The following is a 21,103-nucleotide window of genomic DNA, read 5'->3' on the forward strand; positions in this document are numbered from 1 at the left end:
ACCAAATACAGTAATAATAATAATACTGTATAAGATAATGAGCGGAACCGAGTGTATGCTTATACGCATGTGCAGTTTAATCTTTGTATAAATTCCCTTTACTGTCCCGATGCAAAAGTTTACTATAGTCGGTTACTATCCTTGTTCTAATGGACATTAAGAATGCCATCTTCGTCCGGTCTGCAGATAATCACAAAAAGGTTTTATGAGTCAACAAAAATTAAGCTAATAGTTTTAGAGTCAAATATACCAGATAGCTTCCACGCAAAAACTATCTACACAGTCAATCGTCAGTCATATGTGGAAACTTAAATTACATATAATTGGGACTCATCCACCTCAACATAATCAATATATACATAATACATTTATTACAATCTCTTGAGATCTCTGTCAAAATCATGGAATTTAAAAACTGTTAATTGTTCTAATCACATTACTCAATAATCAATGTTGTACAGACCTTCCTGATATTTTGAGTTATCTGCCTATAAAATACAATTTCTCTAATCGACCTGATCTGTATAATTTTATTATATCTTCTCTGTTCTACCACAAGTCATTAGTTAACTAATAACGCATTTTTCACCTGCCTTTACCACACATTTGACATGACATGCGTACATATTATTTATTATAACACAATTGAATAGATTCTTGTCATTTAATTGGATGATTGTGGGTCACATGATGTTCAAAAGACATATGTATATATTGTCTTACATAGTGAGAAGAACGTGTGATGCGAGGCTGCTAACTGCATGTTTGAAAATCAACCTGCAGTGTAACATTGTCTATAATTGTTCTACTCCACGTCCAATTGGATTGCTGCCTTCTCAAATGGTTTAGGTCTAGCCTCTCATTAAAAGTGGGAGTTATAAAACAAATAATGAATTTTGTATATTTGTGCAATGTTCACCTCATGAAATTATTTGCTCCATTGCACTCATAAACATTCATTCTATAGATGATGATGCGGATATTTTTGTGAAAGCACCATCTCTTGCTTTCTTTCAAGTTCTAAGTTGGGACCTGTGCCATTTCCATAGGCACAGACAATTAGAAATTATAAAGTACTCCATTATGTTACATAATAAAATGCCCAGAGTCTTATACAATATTCTCTGTTGAAAGCTGGAAGATGGACTAGATTATAAAAATTTTAAAATGTTAAATTTGATCTTCAAATTACTTGATCACAATCACATAAAATAGTCTTTGCTGTTAAAAGATTTCAATTTCATTTCCCTCAAAATTATACTGCCCAGTTGTAGAAATAGATCTTCTGCCAAATTGGAAGGTACTCCATCAATGGGTCTATAAAGTTACAAAAAAAAATGAGATTGTCAAATATTACCCTCAATACATAATCACACAATAAATAATTGTATAAACTGCCAGCACAAACCCAGTAATTCAATTCTTTACACTCTTATTTAAAAGATTTTAATGCATCTTCTAGATTATTCTGGCACATTTCTTTGTCGCATAAAGTTTGATAGTATAGACAAAGCTTTAGACACAGTAAATGAATTTTGTTATCATTATGTAAAACTAAAAGATCAAAATCATTTATTACAAACCCTGGTGCTTTTATAAACTGTTTTTTTTTCTGAATTCTGTACATTTTCTTTTTCTATGAATATTTATTTTGTATAATATTCCATGTATTAAATACGCTAAGGAATGGTTATCTATTACTACAGTACAGTATCTACAAATTACAATCAGAAAATACATACTAAGAATCAGGCTGGAGGCTGGAAACCGCTTTGAAAAGCCCTTCAAACTTTGTAAGATCTTTATTCTGAATAAAAAAAATAATCATAAATTTCCAAAGCAGATTTACCGTATATCCTCGGGTATAATCCCACTTTAGGTCTAAATAGGCATATCCCCAGGTGTAGTCCCAGTATTGACTTTTGATCTGGATTGTTTGTAGGCCTCTCTCTAGCTAGTTCAGATGAGTTTTTACATTTTTTTCCTGAACCAGGGTTTCCCCGGGTATAGTTCCTCCCCCTCCCCAAAGTGGGCCCAATTTCGTGTCCTAGGGGGGGGGGGGGATTATTCCAGAGGATATACGGTATTTAATAATTTAAATATAGTAGGCAGATCCTAACATAAAAGTGTATGGACAAATAGTGCAAGAAAGATGACAATATTATTCAAAGTGGATACAGTACTGCAGTGAATAAAAAGCTGTACTTTCCACCCAATTCTCGGTACTGTCTCCGTGAACATAGTCAAACGTACCCCACGGGCCAAGAGAGGTATACATAAATAATGACAACAAATCGTTAATTGCAAACTTTTGTAACTTTTTCTTGTATGTGCACAAGGCTTCATCTAAGCACAACAACCCAATAAAAGTGACTGACAGTGGACAGACTTGTATTGAATATAGTTGCGAATGAATTCTGGATTCTCACAAAGGGAGGGTGAACGACTCATAACTATGCATTTTGGTCCCTGGATGAATATAGAGTCACTGTATAATGTTGTAATTGTTATAATTTTGGTCCCTGTAACTTGTATACAGCCCAGATATCGACATGTGAGCCGCAACGAAAATGCGTTTGTGAATTGGACGTTTTACTGTAATATTGAATATATTGGTTACTGAAAATGAGTTTGATAAATATAGATAGATATATATATATGCCTAATCATTTTTCCCCCTCAGAATTTGCCTGTTGCGCATGTGATGGATCTGCTTATGATAAGGCCAAAAGAAAAGTACTGTACTTACTTTGAGTACTTGTCAAAGAATGGTGATCTGAGTAAGTAAAGGAGTAACATCGTTGTTCGTCTTCTCACCTCAGACTTTTCTTCTGTGTTCAAATCATCAGTTTCGCCAATAAAATGTAAACTACGGAAATTATAATAATACATTACAGTACCTTCACTCTATAAACTAAACTATTATTTATTTACTAAATATTATTTTTTAACTTTATCAGTATATAGTTAACTGTATATTTGTTATTGCATTCTTTGCAGTTGGGAGCATTGACACTGAAGCTTTGGAAAACATTTTCTGTGTTTGTATTCATTACCCTTGATCCAATGTTCTTTCTTTGGTTGTAACTTGTACCAAATCAAATTCAGTGTGAATCCAGATGTGAAATGTGAAGGACATACTGTACATACCTAGATAAATCCAAGCCCAACGACATTAGCCAAGGTGTCCAGGAATTCATTCCAAAACAAAACGTGGATGATACTACAATTATTACGTTAAGTAAAGAATAATTTACAGGAATTTATAGTTGTAATTGAATACTTAACTGTTATTTCTGGAGTTAAGTGTTGTTTTGGCATACCAATTACAATATTTTAGTCAGTAGTTACTAAAGCTTGGTTCCCAATAAAAAGGCAAATGTAAGTGAGTTTCTCAAATTACTTGCTTTACACTTACGTCCTTGTGGTGTGTCCTCCTAGTGGGAACCAAGCTTAAATACAAAAATCATATCATGGTCTTCATTATTGCAACTTGATTTAACAGATTGAAGTTTAACAATTATACATGTCGATATAAAATATAAAGCTATCATTATAAAACGGACACAAACACAAACACTCTACAAAATGTAAATAGGCATAAAAGAACAGCAAGGAAATATAAAAAGACAAAAATAAGAACTATCAGGGACACGATATAAAAAACTGTACAAAAATAAGAAACCAGGGCGGATTCTCCAAGTGACGCAACCAAGGGAAACATCCTTTGAAGATTCCATATTTGGTGATAATTTTTTTACTCACTCAGTTTGGATTTTCAGAAGTGTAAACTGGTTTACATTTCAGAGACATTATTTGATGTCCTGTTTGCGAGGAAGTAACTCATTTAATCTATGGAATGGATGTTTTAATTTTATAAAGTAATTCTTGCAAATTCGGTTGAGGCGCTTGAATGAGGAACTAGACTAAAGTTAGCTAGCTGTATACAAGGATACAATGAATAAGTGGTCTAATGATGTGGATGCTTTCAGCAATAATTCGTCGTTTGCCGAGTACTGTTGGTTCTGATAAAACTTTCAGTTTGCTGGTCTCTATGTTGTCATTTGGTAATTTCCAAGTTCTTTGATTCAATGGGGGTGCTGTAAAACACAAGACAAATTTAATTATATGTAATTTAGCAAATGATTCACTTCAGATCAAAACATAATCATTTGGTATTCAAAATAAGGTTTCATTTTACATCTGCATAGATATATATTTTATTTCACTATAATAATTTATATCTCTATGATTACAGCAACTGGTATGATTTGTATTATGTGAGCCATAATACTAAACTAAACTTCCTTAGTGGTGGTAGAACAAGTTAAAATTATTGGTTCAGTGAATTCACTCATTTGCATTTTAAAATAAACCCTCTGGACATTTTTCAAGAAAATTCACAAATCACATGAAATTAAAGAAAATCTAGTTCTAGCAGTATATTATACAAATATTTACTGGGCTGAGTGAGGGGCATGGTTAAAAATACAGCCCAAGGTGATCTGGAGACTGTACTAATGTATAGTACATCTCCAGATGTCAGAGAGCTATATTTTTACAGTGCCACTATGAAAGGATAGTAAATATTTGTTTTATATACCGGACCACGCATTTCGGCTATATGCTAGGCCGAATCGAACGCATAACATGGACTTGGTTGGAGTAGGCCTACAGTAGCTAGTGGCACAGTTTTGCTGCAAAGAAGAAGACCTAAATTTGATAATTCGTCGCTTCCAGATATGCAATAAATATTCCCATGGCATACTTTATTTGTTTCTTCATATTTTAACTGGCCGCTAAACTTACTAAATCTTCAGCTCCATCTACACGACCAAGTTAACCATCGTAGTCTAGACTACGTAGGGCTAGCTACGCAATCTCCGCGTCACACACATGGGCAGTTTAGCCGGTATATAGTTCAAGGGCATGGCAATAACTACAGACCGCTGATCAGAAACAGATGCCATGTAATAGACCAGGACCTTTCAATTCACAGCATACGATGAAGGAAACATAATCAAGGCCTGCATTTGATAAATCGTTGCTTCCAGCTATGCAATCAATTTTCCCAAAGCCTACTTTTATTTGATTATTCATATTTTAACTGACTGGTAAATCTTTTAAGTAGCGAAACGTAGCTAGGCCTACTCCAACCAAGTCCATGTTGTTTGTTTGCTTTGGCCTAGCCTACAACTGAATTGCGTAAAAAAAATTATATAGACTGGGCTTTTATTGGAGCATGGTTAAAAATATAGCCTTTAGTGATCTGAAGACATATTATATCATATAGTCTCCTGATCACTTTAGGCTATATTTTTTAACCATGCTCCTCAGTCCAGTCAATATGTATAAACTGAAATAGATAATTAAATAAAGATGAATAACAATTTATCGTTTTATCTGATCTTACCTGATTTAAGAGTCCTTACAGTGCGACCATAACGTTTGCCTTTAAATACTTTTTCTGTAGGATGTTGGGATTTTTCTAAATCCCCTTTGCTTAATGATGAAGATAATCTTGTATTTAAATCTTTATCCTCATGAGTATCATCAGTCTCAGATTCTACTTTGATATCTTCTCTTCTTACTGGGCTAACTGCAATTGGTTTCTGAATTCCAGACTTATATTTCAAAAGGAGAATCAGCCGTAAAATGGATCTACAGTAAGAAGAAAATGCATAATTTAAAATTATTATGAATTCCGACATATCATTTGTTTTTCAACATTGCTTGCCTACAATATTTTATTTCTTTTAACAATTTTATGTAAAATGTAATATAGTAACCAAGTTTCTTTTAAGCAGCGAGATACCACCAGGTTAATTTATTTTATTTTGTGCCTACTACATTTGCTTCAGTTTTTGTCAAGTTACTTATTATGTAAACCACAATAGTGGTTCTAAGTCTCATGAAGAAAAAGGGACCATTTTCTTCTATAATCAACAACATATCATTCTCTCTTATTGATTATATTCAAATTCAGCAAAAATACAAAAGGATGTGAAAAGACTGTAATATGTATTAGTCAATTAAATTTTGAGGTACAATACAGGACAAATTTGAAAAATATTAGCTATAATTATTATAGTACTATGAAAGATTGCCTGACACTAACCTCTATTTTAAAAGATGAATTCTTTTGAAATATTTTTACTTTCTTTCAATGAAAATGTATTTTTTAAATTATGCTTACTTGAATATTTGAACTAGAAGTATCATAGTCCACCTGGTGAACTCTCCACCAATACGTGAAGCAGCAAGCTCAATAAACACTTCTATGTATGATATCACTGTCACCCATTGCATCAATTTAGCCTGTGAAAAATCCTGTCAAAAACAACAACTGTTAGAAAATTGTCCGGACAAAGAAAACTTGTATTAAAATTACTTTTTTAAACATATCCAAAGGAATTCACTTGATCTGTACTATAATACCCTTTTCACACCTGCAAAAAGTAACAACTTGTAACAATCTTGTGAAAAATCTCCCAAGATTTTACAAGGGACTCCTGTGAAATCTCGGTAGAGAAACACACCAATGAGAGGCCTCTTTTTTTTTCAAATAGCGCACAAATATTCTTTCTGTCGTGATTTCTCATGGTTTGTGTATGAAAACGTGTAATCAATCAGATCAAACCTTGTTATTATATGCATCCATATGTGAAAAGGGTAGAGAGAGAGAGAGCATTTGTTGTTCGTTTAATTTCTACTAGGGCATCTGTGTGGCATTCTTCCTTATTAATATTAGAGTTTGTTTCATGGTTTCATACCAGAAATGTACATAGTGTATTTATTTTTGTTACAAATTCGTAAACATTTTTGCTATTGCATGCATCAATATTCCTGGGGTATCAAAATCCTACCTTAATTTAATAACAATTACAATCAATATTTATTTCTACGAAATGTAAGCAAATTTTTTAATTTCCTGTGCCAATAGAGGTCATCATCATGTTTTGTAAAGTTTTAATAGTCAGTTAAAATAAAAAACGAAGAATCATTCTTAGAGCATAAAAAAATAAATACTAGCTTGTTTAAATTACCACTTACAATATTAGATTTGAATATTTCTAGTGATTTTCTAAAGATGTTGTCATGGAACAATACAAGTAGGTTAGATGCTGCAAATACTGAAAAACAAAATAAATATATCACACACATCGTTATGGATTTGGATATGTACTGCATGGAGGAGGGAGGGGGCGTGCACGGAGGGAAATCCCTCCGAATAAGCCAAATGCTAATATTATAATTATAATCAATTAAATGCAACTTATAATATTTTTTTATACGAACCATAAAACCCTCAGGCTACGGGCCTGATTTTACTATTTACTATTAATTTCTATAAATTGAAATGCTCACTATATTTTTTTTATCCATGTCGATTTATGAATAATATTGTTAAATATTTAGTAAGTTAAAGAGTGCGCAATGTAAAAGTTGGTTTTCCTTTTATTATCAGACTTTAAATATTCTAACACTTCGTGAATTAATCACTTACTTAACTCTGACATGACTTGCGAATCTTCAAAACGACCTAAACCATGAAAACAAAGAAGGATAAATAATTTACTTGATGGCTGAATATAAAAACATAGAGGAAAAATCAACAATACTGTTAAATTAATGAACCAAAATAAAAACTGATTAGTACTAACAATTTTTTGAAACAAATTAGTTTAATTGTTCCTAGCTCCTAAAGCCTGGTTTCCAGTCGATGTAAGAACCGCATCCGCTTACGATTGTGTTGTTTTCTTATGGTTTACGCTTGCATTCCGATTTGATTCAATTTCCAATGTAAAAAGAATTTCTTACGTCAACTGGAAACCAGGCTAGCTTATAATTAACAAAACACAATAACAATAATATATATATAAACTTTAACAAGTATAAAATAAAATTCAATTACGATTTTGTATCGAATCGAGGGCCTGCTAAATTTTCATCGTCTCTCTCTGGGTCGAATCGTCCTGGATTCATCTAACCATGGAGGAATTAGACATGGTTCTAGGCTAGCCCAGGCCCTAGTTATTATTATTGTTAGTCCTACCTGCGATCATGTACGACAACATTCTGAAGGTATTTTCAACTTGAGCAACAGTTGTCGGATTCTTTGATACCCATTGTTCATACCATAACCAAGTCTCTTTATATCGTTCAAATACCTTCTCCCATACAGTATCTAACGTCGTAGAAGTAGCCATTGTTTGTTAGTAAGTTGGACAATTTATCTGCAAAAAAAAACAGATGTGTAGGCCTAGGCCTATCGGTAGGCTACGATCAACCAGGATTCTTAGCCCACTACAGCTCTCTAATTTACCCAGGTCACCACACACACCACCGTCAACTTTCAAACGAGGGCATTCTAGCATTATGGAACGCTAAAAGTGCCTTCTTATCCGAAGTCTCACACTCACAACATCCTCTTGTTGTTGTAGAAACGATCAGTTATCTATAACGGTAGCCTAATTCAATGTTAGGTTAGATTTATATTTTCTTTTTCCGTTCTTAATTTATGTTTCCTATCCATGCTGACTTGGTCTAGTGGAGAGCTGGAACGTCAAATTAGCACTTTTAAACTTGGTTTACAAATGCTATCCGTATTGTTTCATTTTGGTTAAATTCGCTACATTATGATTGGGTTCGGATGCAACACACTCCATGTTATGTTATGTTTCGTGGCACGGAAATTATTAATGAAACGTGCACCACGTATTTAGTGAATAAACTATGTAGTGTTACCCACAACTCCTTTAGGCCTTGATATGAAGTAATAACATAACTATAACAATTTTTAGATAGCCTTGGCAGAAATAACCGAAATTATTCTACATGTGGATCGCTGTTGGTAAAATACGAAGCAATTAATAAGAGTATAACATATACTAGGCCTACCATTTTCATCTATGCCGCCCTCCTTGAATATATATTATTACTACCGCCATTCGTAAATGTCAATAATATCAAACAGTGCATTATGTCATTATGCGTGGCCGGGTTTCAAATGATGACCAGACTGAAATCTACCGAAATTGGCACAATTATTACCTCATTCAAAAACTTCGCACCTACAGTTATCAAAACTAACCTTCTCGATATATTTTCAAATACAGAAAAACCCAACACTGTGCTATTTATACGGTAGCCTACCAGTGAAATAATCTGCCTTAGCTTTACAAAGATTAATAATGACTTGACTCATAAATATTTCATGAATATGACATAAAAGCTCACTAGTCTCACAGTTATAAACCTTTACCTAAGTTACATCATACAGATATTATAGTGAACTATAATATCTCTAAGCTCGAAAAGAAACCCACGGGCTTTTTTCTTTTTTTAGTACTCTTGGGTGGGCTTATTTTCAACATAATTTCTATATATATTTTATATGCAAATGACAATAAATAGAAGTCATTTTTCACTGATTAACGAATGAATACCGTAAATCTTCTAATAGTAACCCACACTCTAATATTAACCCACCTTATAAGTCAATCTATAACTCACTACTCTAATAGTAACCCATGAGGGTTACTACTGTATCACTGTTAGAGTCACAAAAACTATTGACAAAATGACATTATGAAGACTAGTAGTTTATGACAGCCGTATTTTTAAAATAAGGAGATAATGCATGTTGATCTCAGGAGTGGGGGGAGGATTGAGTGTTTTTGAGTTTATAAAATGAAGTTAGAGTTCAAACAAATTTGTTTATTCATACGGTACTGTTTTATTATTTTGCTATGAGTTGCTGACCGGAAAAGTTGGGGTGGGTTACTATTTTCAGGTGTCTAATTTAAGATTAGTAATAGTAACCCACTCTAATAGTAAACACCTTCTAATAGTAACCCATCCTAAAAAACAATCAAAGAATAAAAACCCAGGGTTACAATTAGAAGATTTACAGTAGGCTTCTTTTTGAGATAGGATTCTTTCGAGATTACTTTTGCAAACTAAAGAGGGAGCTTTTCTTTTCGAAACAAATACTGTAAATTTTGTGAATTACTACTAAAATAATACGATTTTTAGAGGATTACCTGCCAGTTTTGCATATTTCGCATAAAAATACCAATTTTAACTGTGTAAAATGAATGTGTGTATAAACTCGATCATTCATTTTATCTGCATCACAAGTTATCTGGCATTAAATCACCTTCTTTCTTTGATATTCAAATAGTCTATCTCAAAGATAAGTCCTACCTTGATTTCGAGATGGTCTTCTTATTTAGATTACTTTGCAGACCAAAGAGAGGGGGAACTTTTTTCTGAGCTTCTGGGTTTACGGATGGAAGACAATACACCATTTGACGGTACATTAGGCCTACTCTAATAGCAATGCTAAACTAAACAAGGCCATATACATGGCTGCAGTCGCGTGCTCAAATTTGAGTTAGTGTTTACCAACCGACCGACCGACCAACCGACCGACAAAGTGAGCTGTAGACTGTCGCGTTTGCACGCGACTAAAAACCAACGGATAGACATTATTACGCATGTCTTGACTAAACAGCATTTTAATAAGTTTGTTAGTAGGCATATCGATCGATCCATTGTTATCTCCTATTCATAATTTTACGGTACGATTAATTATTGTTTAGCTTTATTTTTAATAGATTTCATTCTTGACTTTTGTTTTTAATCAGATGTTACGGTGTGACGCGTACTGTTGATGTAATTATACTCGTATCTATCTTGTCACTAAGGCCTACCACCGGAGATGGTCATACAGAAGTGGGTCGTGTCTACTGAGGATTAATTATGCATACGTTTAACCAATTATCACACATTTTGTGTGAACAAATTCATTCTTATTATATAGGTACACCGAGGAATCAATTACTTAAAAGAAGATGAACATTGTATGCGAACGGGTGGTTGTAATAAAACCATTAATCTAGTGAAAGACAATTGGACTGCACCAATGATAATATTTGTCTTTGTAATCCAATATGTTGCTAATGAAGCTTTTTCACTAGATTAAGAACATGCTATCGACTTTTTGGAATAGATACTTTGACCGAGCGTTAATATCTGAGCTTTAGATAGTTCAATACGCTATTGCTATATTTGCAAGTGTTGAATATTGCTAAATAATACAATAATGAAGGTTTATGTGAGTTGAATATGTTCATGAGTTGGGAGATTGACGAGAGGCGGAGTGAGTTGAATATGACTTGGGCTTTCAATGAATTCTTCTCTATTCAACAACATGTTAGCGTAAACATGAATTCTACTCTATTCAACAACATACTGTTAGCGAAACATAGACTTTTTTTATTCAAGAACATTATTGATGTATAAACTGCTTCGGAGTCGTTGCAGATAACATTGTCGGTGAGGCTTCCAGTAGATGTGGAATATATATCCAGAGATTATCTTACGTCATGCTTCACGTTAAGTGCAAGAAATTTATGTCATAACGACTTTGTATTTTACCCATTCGTGAAACTCATGGTGCCATCAGTGTCACTCTGGAGGTTCCGTATCTCCAACTTGCACTTTTTCCATATTCGCACAATGATATTTTAATGTTATTTTTTTTTATATCTTGTACATAATTTACTTTAAGTTTCCTTGTACTGTAAATAGGCCTTAGGCCTATTGTTAAATAATTATGGACGCACCTTCATTCAAGAAGTGTGCCACTGTTTCAAAAGTGTAGCTTCCAAATAAATTATTATTATTATTATTACTATTATTTTTATTATTATTATTATTATATAAACCCAAATTCAGTTTAATTAGTTTACAAAATTCCAAGAAAGTCAAATAGAAAAAAATGTATACAGTGTATCTAGAAATATTTTCATTCGTGGAATGACAGGATTTGAACATGTGACAGGCTTTATTCCGGTATGCCACTAATCCGGTAGATTAGTCTGCCGCGCCTAAATGAAATTCCAGGGAGTATACGGTTATTGTTAAGTTTATACACTGTTGGAATATCATTATGAGCTATTCATATATTCCCAAATCTCCCTCTACTTGTCGCTATTAATGTAATTAACATGTAATTCATCAAACTGGTATCGGATGAAAATGAGAAAATGAATATAGAACCTAATGACGTGCTGAACTATGGAAGACACGCGTATTGAATTCACTAAGGATGCAACCGTTATTAACCTAAAGTATATAATAAAATTCAATCAAAATTCTACTTAAAATAATAATTACTACCGATATAGTTTATAATTTTGTTTGCATGAATATGAGAATAATCTATAAGCACTGTTTATACATGAGTACAGTTTAACTACACTGCAATATTGAGTGTCCTGAAAAACTAAATGAATGATGGTGAAATGAAGGCCTATACCATTTTCGTTTTACAAACTTTGCTACATTTTGATTCAATTTCTAATTGCTGAGTTGCTTCGCGGTGTACTTAACAATATTAAACGTTTACTCATTGAATGTTAAATTGATAGATGAATAAACGAATACATTATGAACAAATGCCACAGCTTTTAAAATTAATTCAAGTCAATAAGTAAAAGCCTTAAAAGTCAACATGAATTAACATGAGTAAGCTTAGGGCTAACATTATGCTGAATCTTAATCCTAAGCAAGGTACTTGAATCCTCTAGCACAATTCATGATAGATTATTTATTATACGTAACTAGTAAAATAGCAATTGTAAGTGCAAAAGTCCCGAGTTTTCTAATACTAATAGATTCTGATCCTTGAGAACACTCCGTCTTGAAAAAGTATCTAACTAATCATCACACAATCAAGCGGAAAGCATGACGCGCACGTACAAAAACCATGTGTCATCAAATTGTGTTTCTTGGATTCAATGCTCATCAAAGATCAGAGCCATGCCATACACCGGTGCCATAGCTTTTCCAAAGATTATAACGCTGATGAACATTTAGAACAAACGCGACAGGGATGCGTTAAATCGAAGCGTATGACGATTTCAATTACGGAAAGCAGAATGCGTTGGCGTGGTCGATTTTAATCCCAATTTCAGATTTTAACTCGCTGGTGAATGCAGAGGAAGGTGGAGTAGAGATCAATATGTAAATTAAAAATTGGTCATACATGAGCAACTCGCTTTCTGTTCAACGAGAACCGCCCTTGATCTTGTTTTCGTTGAAAGTTCCTCTATTTAATAAGCAATTAACAGTTTTAATTAAAACTCCTGTTGAGGAACAATCGGATTGATATTTCAGGTATAATCAGAAACCATTTTAAAGACCTATTACATCAAAATATATTTTCGGGATTAAGGCTATTGGCTTCATTACAATAGGTCCATTGTGCACTGTTTAAACATTGATTAAAAAATTAAATATTCTTTATTCATCATATAAAATGAATTCATATAATATTATTGTTACAGTGTTAACGGCGTATTTGATATACTTCATATCTCAAGGCACAGAATAAATAAATATTAAATAAAAACGATCATCAATTTTGCGAAAGTCATTTTACTTACAATCGTACCTGTTATTTTGTTACTCATGTTGTGAGGCCTACCCAAGAAAATACCTTAAAGGGCTTGCGTGATAATTCATAAGATGACGTCACGTGCCAATTAAGAAGCAATTTTCAGAAACTGTAATGCATAGATGTTTGTGTACGGAAAAAAAATCGATAATGATTTATCAAATAGAGTATTTTTGCATTAGATTATGTATTATATGTCAGGTTTTAAGTCGAGAAGCCCAACGGCACTTCGTGGAATTTGATATTTATTTACAGACCATTAGCTGATAATTTCTAATATCACGTTAGAAACAAACGATCTATTATAAAAACAAATTTCGTGGATGAATTAATTTCACAAATAAGCCGACTCTGGGAAACTTATTATGTTAATTGCTCTAATAAGGCTAACTAATGTGTATCACAATTTAAAAGAATAAAAGTTCACAGAGACTTCAAAACAAATACTTACTGAACGTTCTTACTGATACCTATCCCCACGCAAGGATACCTATCCCCACGCAAGGATACCTATCCCCACGCAAGGATACCTATCCCCACGCAAGGATACCTATCCCCCCACGCAAGGATACATATCCCCCCACGCAAGGATACCTATCCCCACGCAAGGATACCTATCCCCACGCAAGGATACCTATCTCTACGCAAGAATACCTATCCTCACGCAATGATACCTATCCCCACGCAAGGATACCTATCCCCACGCAAGGATACCTATCCCCATGCAAGGAAACCTATCCCCACGCAAGGATACCTATCCCCACGCAAGGATACCTATCCCCACGCAAGGAAGCACAATAAGATCACATAAGACATTACTAGGACTAATTAATAATGTTTAAAATGTATTAATTTTCAATTAAAAAATGTGAGATTAAATTTAGTTAATTTCACCGTCAGTCAGTGTAAAACCTTCTGTTTTATGAATGTGGGCGGAGAGGAGAAAGAGAGAGAGGTCGGGGCGGGGGGATGTGAGTTATAGAGAGTGATGTTGATAGAATTGACGTTCAACCAGGGAGGTATAACTTCCTGGTTCAACCATACCAGTCGGCGCGACCTGTCCAGCACACGAAGCAACGATTGGACTCATCAGTGTAGTGGGGATTCCACAATACTGACACTAAAGTTGTTTAATATCCAAAAATAATAAGGTCATATGCATGGCTGCAGTCGCGTGCGCAAATTTAAGTTAGTGTTTACTGACCGCCGACCGACCGACCAACCGACCGAAATTTCTGAAAATGTTGAAGAATGTTGAAAAATGTTTTAAAACATTTATATTTGCCTCCAAGTATTAATATCCACTTGTATTATTTTTGAAGTGTGAAAAATTGAATAAAAGAAAGAAAGAAAGAAAATAACGAAAAAATATGAATATGAGTTAGTGTTTACCGACCGACCAACCGACCGAAATTGATGAAAATGTTTAAAATATTTGAAAAACTGTTTAAAACATTTATATTTGCCTCGAAGTATTAATATCCACTGTCAAAATAACGAAAAAAATATGAATATGAGTTCGTGTTTACCGACCGACCAACTGACCGAAATTGCTGAAAATGTTAAAAAATGTTTAAAAACATTTATATTTGCCTCTCCAAGTATTAATATCCACTGTCAAAATAACGAAAAAATATAAATATGAGTTAGTGTTTACCAACCGACCAACCGAAATTGCTGAAAATGTTGAAACACTTTTTAAAACATTTATATTTGCCTCCAAGTATTAATATCCAGTGTCAAAATAACGAAAAAATATGAATATGAGTTAGTGTTTACCGACCGACCAAAATTCTGAAAATGTTAAAAAATGTTGAAAAATGTTTTAAAACATTTATATTTGCCTCCAAGTATTAATATCCACTGTCAAAATAAAGAAAAATATGAATATGAGTTAGTGTTTATCGAACGACCAACCGAAATTGCTGAAAATGTTAAAAAATGTTAAAAACATTATTTATTATATAATATAATGTATAATCATATAATTTCAGGTATATTTTTTGATTAGAGAACGCCATTAATTAATTCTTTGTTATCATAATTGCATAATGCTTTTAAATAAATTAAGTTCAATTTTAAAATGTTTTATCAAAAACTAGTGGCCTGCAAATTCAGGCAATACTCCTGAATCAATAATATATAATGCTTTTCCAATAACATTTATCTGTTGTTGTCATCGGTCAGTAGTAGTCCAAATAATACACCTATTTCAAATAGTTGTTTGTTTCAATGTCAAAGTTATCTATACATTTACAGTCCAAGTCTATGTTATAAATATAAAATCAATTATAATCAAATGATGCAAAAAAAAAATTTACGTAAACCGAACATTTCCTAATGTTATGCCTTTTTAGCGTTAATAAGGCCAGAAGTCTTTAAATTTAGTGACCTTTTGGACGATCAGTATCATTAGTTTGGATTGGCACACACATATTATATCTCCTTATTATAAATATGTCATAAAACATATTGACAAACATGTTCAATAACACTAGCTTTCGTGAATTATAACATCCTAATGGGTTCGGTTTAATCATAATACTGAATAATTTCACTTTTCCTTGGTTTAATAAATAAATTTGGTTTATGAGCTATAAAAATAATGTCTTTACATAAAATGTCTTAAAATATATCGACAAACCTTGGAAATAAATTGAACTGAAATGCATAACTGAAATATTTGCATATTAAATTACTGTTTTGTGTGAATTCATTATTGATTGCGGGTCATTTTTTCAATCGAGACGTTTAAAATGCAGCTACGTTAATACTTCACTTCAATAATCTAAGCATAAACTTTTTGTGACTGTTAATTTGGCCAATTGATGTTATTTCATCTTGAATTTAAACATTCAATGCTTTTTGATTCAGTTTTGCCCATGGCCTTTATCAACGTGCAATCAATGATTGTTAAAATGTTAAAGATATGATACAAAACACGTCAACAGAAAAAACATATAGATTTTCTGATATGTCGCTAACACCGTACATATGCCACCAACGTATAGACCTATCTATTGACAAGAGTACACATCAAAACAGTAGTAAACTGACAGCATTCATTCATTTTCAAAATATATTAATTTTTTAACCTTCTATATCTATGTAATTATAAATTATTTTTTAATTTTCCTAAAGTAATAATTCATAATTTGATGACTTTGCGTTAGAGATCAACAACTTAAAAGTCATTAACATGTTGGTGAATATAGTGAAAGTTGTATCCTACACGGAGATGCTGTATCCTACACGGTGATGCGGTATTATATGCAAGAGTGCTGTATTCTAAGCAAGGAGACTTTATATCCGATGCGGTATCCTACACGATGCGGTATCCTGCACGAGAGTGTTGTATTCTACGCAAGAGTACTGTATCCTACACGATGCTGTATCCTACACGAGGATACTTTATCGTACACGACGAGGTTGTTGCATCATGCGCAAGAGTACTGTGTCCTACACGAGGAGACTGTATCCTACACGATGATGATGTATCCTACAAGAATATACTGTATCATACACGAGGACACTGTACCGTATGCAAGGACACTGTATCATACACGAGGACACTGTACCGTATGCAAGGACACTGTATCATACACGAGGATACTTTATCCTACACGACGAGGTTGTTGCATCATGCGCAAGAGTACTGTGTCCTACACGAGGAGACTGTATCCTACACGATGATGATGTATCCTACAAGAATATACTGTATCATACACGAGGAGACTGTATCCTACACGATGATGATGTATCCTACAAGAATATACTGTATCATACACGAGGACACTGTATCCTACACGATGATGATGTATCCTACAAGAATATACTGTATCATACACGAGGACACTGTATCCTACACGATGATGATGTATCCTACAAGAATATACTGTATCATACACGAGGACACTGTATCCTACACGATGATGATGTATCCTACAAGAATATACTGTATCATACACGAGGACACTGTATCCTACACGATGATGATGTATCCTACAAGAATATACTGTATCATACACGAGGACACTGTATCCTACACGAGGATTATCCTATAGACGCAAGTTTATTGTATCCTACACAAAGATGCTGTATTCTACGCAAAAGTGTTGTACTCTGTGCGAGCATATACTTGTTGTAGCCTTTGTATGTATAGCGCATGTGTGCAGAAACTTAATATGAGTAAGTGTCATGCATGTGTTAAGAGGGATGTCAGCATGCATTGTATTTAAATATTTCCTTTATAGGCCTACTTGTACCCTACAGGCGATACTTGCATTTCTTCGGTTTTACATTCTGCTGGACCATATCATGTATTGATGATATTTATAATGTACTGAGTGCTGATTTTGATAAACAATTTATGGATAATAAAACAATTAATAAGTAATGACATAGTCCTAGATGATTTACATTCGAGTGAATCGGATAATACCTCAAAAATATAATTGTGTGTAAGGAGTGCTTTATGCTACTCGTAACTTCATATAACAATTGAAGTAGGATTTACGAAAGCAAATCTCATACGGCTATCGCTAATATTAAAAACACTTCATGATTAATGAGGATAATCCAACAGAAGGCATGCTGTGTTCATTTATCTTTCTTTCTTTTCAAAATTTAAAGAATATTCTTTCTCGTCATTTTATAACTGTTTAAAAAAAAATCACCTTTTCAAAAAAGTCAAAATCTGTAGTTACGTTTAGGCCTGAGTAAGTCTAACATACAATACACTACAAACAAAACACAACTGTCATCTTTCGAAATGTGATGGTTAAATTCAACCAAAAACCAATTGGCTGGCAGCCAATTTGAACATTTTTTGCTTTAAATTACAGGTTTTTTTTCAGGCAAATACATTTTTTTTCCGATCCAATTTTTGGTCAAAGTTGATAACTATTATGTTACATTAAAATGGCATATTCAACAAAACTGTTGTTAAGAATTATTTTTTCAGGGGGACAATACATCTTTAAAGTTAGGGTTTAACAAATGTCCACTTACCGTAACCTGAAGAAATGATGTGCCTATAGGCCTATTTATTTGTTTTATTTCGAATCCGTAAACAATAAACCATAAACAAATTATTTCATGAGTTTCCATTTCCATTAAAAAAAATGTCTTTTTAAGGCGCTTGAGCAAAGCATGGAATGGTAATAATTATGGAGTTTTTAAAGTTAGAGAAAGATAATTGGTATGAAAATACCGGATATAATCTAATGGCAGAGTACGAGGACAGAATTTGAAATTCTTTAGTAACAGGTTGCCATGCAAACAAATCCCAACCAATGAATATATGTATTTTGTTTTAGAATATTCTAGTATTCAATCTTGTCGTAATTGTATTGTGTGCAATAATGAATGATGACAGTTTTAACGTTATTTTTTAACGTCTGATAACGATGAAACAATTTCGACCGTACACAAAATGCGAAAATGTCGAAATCGATTCATAATTTCAAAAATAAATGTGGTTGAGTTTCAACGTTCAAACCTACCATTTCAAAATTTCGATTACGTTTAATGAATGAAGTCAAATTACATGAACAACATCTAGGTTCTATTTCAAAATTACAGTGATTCAATGATAAATGAGGTATACGATATTGTGGAGACGATGCTACTTTTCTTAATACCGAAAGTACGTGTTTGAACATAATCGATATGGAATTGACTACAGTATTTAATGTGATTTTGAAAAAAAACATTGGATAAATAACCGAGAAGGAAAATAAAATTCACGTTTTAGAATTTTGTATAAAAGTGTTATTAGCATAAAAACAACTGTTTACATTTGTAGTTTTTTAAATGTACGAGGTAGCTGGTGGTTACGTCGTGGAAACGTTCATCACCTGACGTAAAAGTTTCTTATCAAATCATTTTAAGACAATTCTGATGACATACAGTTATGGATATAAAAATACAAAACAAAGGCGTCTGGGTATTTCTCAATGTTATGTTATTATACTTTCTAATTTATTATAACAACTCTTCGTATTGGATCTTGTTTGATTTATTGTATTACTTCTATCATTATTTATTACACTACACTGTACTGTACACTACTGTATTTCAAACATTGGTTTGAATATTTGACCCAAAATACATTCATTCATTATATATTAAGTTATACCGGTACTGTAAATTATTTGCAATACATTATAATAGATCTGTATTTTATGTAGTTTTTATTTTAAGACTATTTGTTGCAATATTTAAATCCATTCCGAATTTGTTTCTTTTCTCATTTCATGTTTTATACCAAGTTTATTAATGGTACACTAACGGTGTATTTGTGAAATTGGAAGACTGTAGTGGATCAAATCAACGTTGATATTTCTACGCCATGAGCCGCAGGGCCAAAATGTTCAAAAGCATTTTTACTTTTGTGTATGTGTGCCTTTACGTTATCGAGGCCTGATATTTGGTTTACTTTATCTATTTTTTCTCATTTCATGTTTTTCATCAGGCCTATAACGGAAAACTAAATTGGAAGACTGTAATGGATAGAAGAGCTATCAAAATAGGAGTCTGATTCTATTAAGATGGGTAATATCTAACAAATCAACGGTGGTCTTTGTAAGCCTTGAGCCGTAGAACCAACATTTGTTTTATTCATAAATCAAAGCATCTTTTCTGCGTAGACCTATGACCTATGACCTATGAACCATTTACAAAATGTTTAAAAACCTGACTTATTGTTGGTGTTTTTTTCTTCAAGACGGGTTTGAACCACATAAATGTAAGATTTTATAATCCTAATAATCTGCAATGTAGTAATGATAGTGATTAGAATAATCTTTCAGACAATGATGGATGGTAAGTTAATATCATGAACCTATTAACTTAATTATCAACTGTATCTCGGCACAACGCATTAATTATACACTATTCATTACATTATCGTACACGCAAACATGATCAAGCGTGGGGTGCGTACTAAACTAACATGGACCGATAGTACTATACATTACAATTATTTATTTATTTAACAATATATTTATCCAGGATTACACAATCAGGTAAAAGGAAACCTGTTTTACATTTCAGTTGGTCTAGGCTATTGATTAAAATTCAATTTATTTACAAGTTGAAGCTGAACTACTCATAAAATTAAATATTAATAATATTAACAAAAGCCCAATTTGATTTCACCTAAAAAATAGCAGAATATAGCAGAATAGGATGTGTTAGGCTATATCATTGTCTCCACTTCGCCAACACCAAATCTAAAACAACTTTTTGGATATATGTACAACCCTGTGTACAAACCATTCCAATCGCAAATGCTAAATACGCCAAATCTAACAGTTCTTGATATCTGTACAACCCTGTACAATCCCTTCCATTCGCAGATGCTAAATATGCCAAATCTAAACAATTCTTGATATACTGTACAAATAGATAATCAAAGCAATTGAAGACATTTATTTATACATAAAGTAAACGCAATATGTTCATTTTATGTTTTCACTAATAGATTACACGATTGTAGAGTTATGACTAAACCTTGGTCGGATTAAAGTAATTCTACCTAATGATCATCGTTCATGTAACAATATATCAAGTTGGAATAGTAATGCCCGAACAGGTAATTGCATCTTAAGATAGAAAATATCATTTTGTTTT

At 32.9% G+C, this 21,103-nt stretch overlaps 1 protein-coding gene across 1 annotated transcript; it reads right to left on the minus strand.

Moving 5' to 3' along the window:
• Positions 1-348: 348 nt before the first annotated feature.
• LOC144847698 (peroxisomal membrane protein PEX16-like) lies at positions 349-8,337 on the minus strand. The gene is made up of 10 exons (XM_078704188.1): positions 8,057-8,337; positions 7,508-7,543; positions 7,054-7,133; positions 6,197-6,330; positions 5,414-5,661; positions 3,957-4,100; positions 3,151-3,223; positions 2,750-2,869; positions 1,743-1,807; positions 349-1,317 (listed from the first exon to the last, which is right to left on the minus strand). Exons 1-10 carry the CDS (start codon positions 8,208-8,210, stop codon positions 1,256-1,258), a joined length of 1,116 nt encoding a protein of 371 aa, XP_078560314.1. The 5' UTR covers positions 8,211-8,337; the 3' UTR covers positions 349-1,255.
• Positions 8,338-21,103: the final 12,766 nt, after the last annotated feature.

The sequence above is a fragment of the Antedon bifida genome, chromosome 7, assembly GCF_963402885.1.
Source record: "Antedon bifida chromosome 7, ecAntBifi1.1, whole genome shotgun sequence".
NCBI lineage: Eukaryota > Metazoa > Echinodermata > Crinoidea > Comatulida > Antedonidae > Antedon > Antedon bifida.

What these genes read in the sequence shown, in the direction of transcription:
- LOC144847698 (XM_078704188.1), bottom strand. Translation starts at nt 8,210, where the DNA reads ATGGCTACTTCTACGACGTTAGATACTGTATGGGAGAAGGTATTTGAA. An exon ending in GCAAGTCATGTCAGAGTTAA is followed by an intron (nt 7,134 to 7,507) that starts GTAAGTGATTAA and finishes TTTGTTTTTCAG; the next exon opens with TATTTGCAGCATCTAACCTA. An exon ending in AGCCTCCAGCCTGATTCTTA is followed by an intron (nt 1,318 to 1,742) that starts GTATGTATTTTC and finishes GTAACTTTATAG; the next exon opens with ACCCATTGATGGAGTACCTT.